The sequence below is a fragment of the Arachis ipaensis genome, chromosome B04 (assembly GCF_000816755.2).
Source record: "Arachis ipaensis cultivar K30076 chromosome B04, Araip1.1, whole genome shotgun sequence".
Lineage (NCBI taxonomy): Eukaryota > Viridiplantae > Streptophyta > Magnoliopsida > Fabales > Fabaceae > Arachis > Arachis ipaensis.
The window spans coordinates 129,949,657-129,955,092 of record NC_029788.2 but is presented as its reverse complement, the minus strand read 5'-3'; the positions used below and the strand labels follow the sequence as shown (position 1 = coordinate 129,955,092).

The 5,436-nt window shown below is 35.1% G+C and overlaps 1 protein-coding gene across 1 annotated transcript in view; it reads right to left on the bottom strand.

Moving 5' to 3' along the window:
• LOC107635492 (DNA-directed RNA polymerase 2B, chloroplastic/mitochondrial) overlaps window positions 1-5,436 on the bottom strand; it is a 15,206-nt gene that overhangs the window by 2,417 nt on the left and 7,353 nt on the right. Inside the window, exons 5-15 of the mRNA XM_016338976.2 lie at window positions 5,352-5,410; window positions 4,859-4,976; window positions 4,594-4,707; window positions 4,360-4,491; window positions 3,856-4,272; window positions 3,367-3,417; window positions 3,174-3,244; window positions 826-910; window positions 471-623; window positions 308-382; window positions 101-190 (exon numbers count right to left, since the gene is read on the bottom strand). Of these exons, the coding sequence (XP_016194462.1) occupies window positions 101-190; window positions 308-382; window positions 471-623; window positions 826-910; window positions 3,174-3,244; window positions 3,367-3,417; window positions 3,856-4,272; window positions 4,360-4,491; window positions 4,594-4,707; window positions 4,859-4,976; window positions 5,352-5,410 (1,365 nt within the window). The remainder of the gene's footprint in view (window positions 1-100; window positions 191-307; window positions 383-470; window positions 624-825; window positions 911-3,173; window positions 3,245-3,366; window positions 3,418-3,855; window positions 4,273-4,359; window positions 4,492-4,593; window positions 4,708-4,858; window positions 4,977-5,351; window positions 5,411-5,436) is intronic.

The window sequence follows — 5,436 nt, the reverse complement described above, 5'->3', positions numbered from 1 at the left end:
CAAAAAAAAAAAAACTAAACTCTTTTTCTGTTTCTTTCCGAAATCCTCCATCCAAACATATCCTGAGAAGTATATTTCATGGAAATTCTACTATACTTACAATATGCCTTCCAAGTTTCCGGTAAGGTTGCACAACAGGAAGTCCAAGAGGAGTGGTCCAGCGGACTGGCTGATTTTCAGATGCAATTACCTATTCAAGGTCATTGTCATACCAATTCTGTTACTAATACGACGACGACAACAAAAGGACGAAACAAGAATCAGAATGTGCATCACACATTTAGGTAGAAGGAAGATTGTAACATACTTTTGCACAGTCACCAAGCCATTTCATAATATTCCGTGCACCTTGAAACATCTCCTCCAAGGCAGTTAAGGTGACCTGAAGGAAATGAGATTAAACAAGCAATACATGTTATGCTACAAGGATAATATATATCTATAATACAGAGTTATTTTCACCCTCTCACCTTTGCAGCATAACAAGAAGCGCCAAAGAGTTCGTCATCATCTAAACCAGATTCTCTTTCTTTCAACCTCCTCTTTATCTGCTCCCGCGCACCAATGTAAGTGACACCATATACTGATGTCATCACTGTCTGCTTAACCAATTTTCTATCCACCTAACAGTATACGAGATCAGATCAAAATCAGCTTCTACACGAGAACAAAAAACATAAATAAATGAACCATAATTGCTAATTAGAAAATTTATTTTCAAATGCCTTAAGAACCTAAGATTCCAGATGAAATTGTAACTTATTCTTTCAAAAAACACGAGATTGCATTTATGCACCAAGTAACACCAAAAGGATGGCATAGAACCTGATTAACTAGTTTCCTTGCATGTAGGGCATCGGGAAATATTGCAGGATCTTCCTGAGCATCCCTTTGCATAATGTGCAATACTCTGCATGAAAATGACATTTGTAAGACTGAGTTGTTTATTGGGCATTTCCTCTCTTCCCTGAGGAATTTCAAGCCCGAAACTTAAATTAATTTAACCTTTTTTTGTTCTTTTTAAGCTCTGCAAATATCAGAATATGATCAATATACACAAATAAAATGCAGATTAAGAAAGAGCATAACANNNNAATGAGGAGAGGTAAATTATGACAATATGTTAAGTACCTAAGGAAAGTGGGGAACTGCACCTTAAAAAGGCTAGTTGTTAAGGAAAAGAATCACTCTCCTTAAATACAACATCAAACATTCCATATTACTTGATGTGGGACATTGGACACCCCATAATACACAAGTCCCTAACAATTCACCGGCCCTAGAGACCCGACATCCACAGCGGCTTTACTTTTTTCACACTGACCCATAGCCAAGTGGCTGTCGGCTATTAGTGTTCAGTATCTATTCTTCTATTCTTAATATATAAAAGTAGATACATTACTTTTGAGATATTTCTTTCCTCCTTCTGATGCCATGTCAGCAATATTGCTTACTTGGCACAACTTTAGAATCAACCACTCAATTCTTGCCAAATCAACTATTATTTCCAAATCAGCAAAAAAATAAAATATACAAATAAAAAACTAAAATAGAATCCAATAAATTTGTAACCTACAAATACATTGAATTCATATTCCTATATTTATTATATCTTACCGTTATAAACAATACAATAAATTTATAACCGCAACAATTAATTTATTAATTTTTATAAATAACTCACTAAAGGTAATAAATATCCATATTACAAATGTCATAATAATATTATTAATCATAATAAATTTTACATTATAAGTATTTAAATTCCATACTATTTAAACTACATATATAAGTCTCTTATCACTATTCCTTCACATAACATCAAATTTAGCACAAAATTTATTTCCGAACTGCACGTTTCAAACTTACTCAATAGAGCATCATTCTTTCAGAGCAGAACGATTAGAAATCGAATAACTATCCAAGATCTAATGGCCATGCAATGAGAATCTGATGATCAGGTATGACAAAAAAAATCACAACATGCATCATACATTCATACTTAGTCAAATACCATATACCTAATGATAACATAAATTGAATATTGGAATACGAAAAGATCTTCACAATTTTAGCAACTATAAACGAAATTGATGACAAATTAGGATGAAACTATGTTAAATGTAAAAAGTGTCGGAAGAAAGCATATTAAAAAAAAAAAAAACTACATTTGTGGCATATGTAATCAAACACCACAATATCCAACAATAAGGTAACTCTATATACTTTTCATAATCTCATCTATCAAATTATTAGTTGCTAACTCGATACTTATTTTAGGTTCAGAATTCGATTAGAGGTTTCAGATCAAAGTGTTACAACTTCTTTTGTACTATTTGATGGCGACGCAAAAAACTTATTGGGCACAACTGTTTCAAATCTAATGACATTTCAAAAAAAATAATGACATTGAAGCACCACCCCATCAAGAGATTAAGGAGAAAGAAAACCATATAAATTCAAGACACATCTTCGGAAGAAGAACATACATACAAAGATGGAACCAAATAACACAATAGAAAGTGCATCAAACTCAACAATTCATAAAGAACATGTCTTCACAAGAACCTACGACAAAAAGAAGAAAGCAGCAACTCTAACAACCAACAAAAAAAGGAGGACGAGCGCCACATAAGATGACTAAGTCCATCAACTAAAACAAATGCAAAAATCAAACCACCAAATAAAAATGTCACTTTGTATAACTCCAACATCCAAATCTTTTGTACTACAAATTATTTAAAATAAAACACCTTTTAAATTTAACTTCAATTTACACAATTTAATTTATTTCTACAAAACATAACAATTTTTAATATTTATTATATACTATCATTAATTTACCGTCCCGTCCATCGCGCGGGTCTCATTCTAGTTTTATCTTAATCTAGCTTATAGGTAGCCTTTTCCATGCTGCCGACAACCTAAGCACTAAATACCATTGTTAAGTACCCAAGGAAAGTGGATAAATACACCTTAAAAGCTAGCTGTTAAGGAAGAAGAAGCACTCCACTTAAATACAACATCAAGCATATTGTACTACTCAATTGGAACTTTGGGGGCGCCATAATACCTAAGTCCCTAACGCAATCCAAAAAACATGTATGCCCACTTCAGCATTTTGAATTTGAATCTACATGTAAATTACAATTACACTGCACAGAAATACTCACCTAGTAGCAATTCCGGAGTAAACATCTGCGGGTTTCTCTCCAGCAACTAGATTGACAGCAGCAGCCCCTAACTGGAAGGGGATAAAATTGTAAATTACAATGAAGACATCTCCAACTTGATATTAAATATTTGGGACTAAAGAACTTAGAAGAGCGAAAAAAACAAAGTGCCAAAGCCACAAAGCCCTATTACCTTGTCTCTTCCCAAGGCAGCATAATGTTGTAAGCCATTACAAGAGCCATCCTAATACAGAAAATCATGGTATAACACATCATAATCATAATAAATTATACATATAATGATAACTGTGAGCATTACAGTGTAAATGGTGATGGATATCAAACATCAAAGAATCAGCATAAAAAGATAATGATTTTTATATGAACTAATTAAGTGTACGCCCATATAAAGAGGACCAATCAACAAATTAAATCTGCAAATGAATTCTACTCTAGCAATATAAAAGCATCCTGTCTTATCTCCCGCAACAGCTGGGCAAACAATCAAGATAGCTTTTGTAATAGTTAGGATAATTCCCACACCATAACTCAACCATGAATCACAATTATTTATCATGAGTTTGTAGAATGGAAAATTAAGTAATGGGGTCAGTTTGAGCACGGGTATGACATCCCTAGCATATTTCAATATCCCAAACTTATATTTACACAAAGAAAATACCTGATGTATTGGAGTATGTGAAATGAATGTTTCTGGGGAAGAGCTTCTTAAAGCATCGGCTAAAGTTATGCATGCAGCCAAACACTGCAATGGATCTTCTGCATTCAACCACCACCGACTACCTTCAAGAGGTTTGTCAGCTGAATCAAATATGTCATCCAAATGATTTTCAGTGAATGCAATACGACCCTCATGAGATAGTTTATCAACACCGCCGGCATACAGATTTGCCAAGTGTATCTTCAGCCAGTGGAGGCCAGACTTTCCAAGAGGGCGTCCCTCGGCAAATTCTAATATACCACGACATAAATCTGAACCTAGGTGATTCAAGTGTGGGTGCATGGGGTATGCACGTCCTCTGAAATCAACGTTGTGGGGGTAGTAAAAACCTTCTTCATCCTTCATTTTCCGTGCTACCTGCACTCACGGGAATAAATGGCTGTGTTACCACAAAATAAATGGGGATTCATAATTGATCGGTACATAAAGTTCAACCAAGCTTACGGCCAGTTTAAGCTCAACATCACAGCGTTGTGAATATCTCTCCCTATTCTCTTTCCTCACAGATTTGGCCTTCCATCTCCATTTCTTAATCGTAGCTTCATCATCAGTATCTGGTTCCTCAGGTAAAGGAACCTACAAAAGAAAGTTGATAAACCATCCCAAACTGTAGTCAACCTCCACACACTTTTATTAGCACAAGTCCAAATGCAAAAAGAAGAAACCAGATTAACTTACATCATTTCGGTCCACCAAATCAGCAAGTCGTCCTCCACTAGCCCATATCCTGTCTATAACACTCAGTACCCTCTTATTTACTCTCCATTTTGTGTTCCCAAGTGTATCCAGAGCCTAAACAAAATGTTTTGTATGGAAATCCATTAAGAGATACTACAATACCAAGACAAAAGGAAAGTGAGAGAGTAACTGTGCATGCGAGCAATCGTGCATTTGTGTGTGCTGGTGTGGCTGGGTGGGGTGATGTAGTACATATAATTCAGACCTCAAATACAGGCTCAAGTTGCTTCCTAGGGGCCCTCCTAACTGCCTCACGTTGTTGCCTGACTCCATGGGTACGCATGACATAGGAGGGTAAGAACAAATACCCACCTTTGTCATAACTGTTGAGTACAGAAAATGGAAAATCTAAGTGTCAAAAACTAAGTGTGCCCTTCAGCCAAACGAAGAAAAACAGTAAATCCTACTTATTATGAACATTGAAATTGTAACTTGATAATGCATAAGGAAAAATCTTGATCCGCATTTTGAAGCCAACTGCAAAAGACAGTTGCTTATGGAGCTATATTTTCTCATAAAAAATCATCAAAAGGAAAACCAAATAGCATGCTAATTATTGTTTTTACATTGGTTGGAGTTGAACCATCTTTTGGTGCCAATTTATTACCTTAAAGAAAAGGTTTCAAAATCATATACCAATCATAGAATTGAAAAAACAAAATGGAAGCAAGGCAACAATAAGATGCAAGTCACCATACCCTGTCCAGTTGATTGGTGGAACCAACATAGGCATGTAGGGAATGACCATATTTTTTGCCTGTTGAAAAAGCAAATAATAATAAT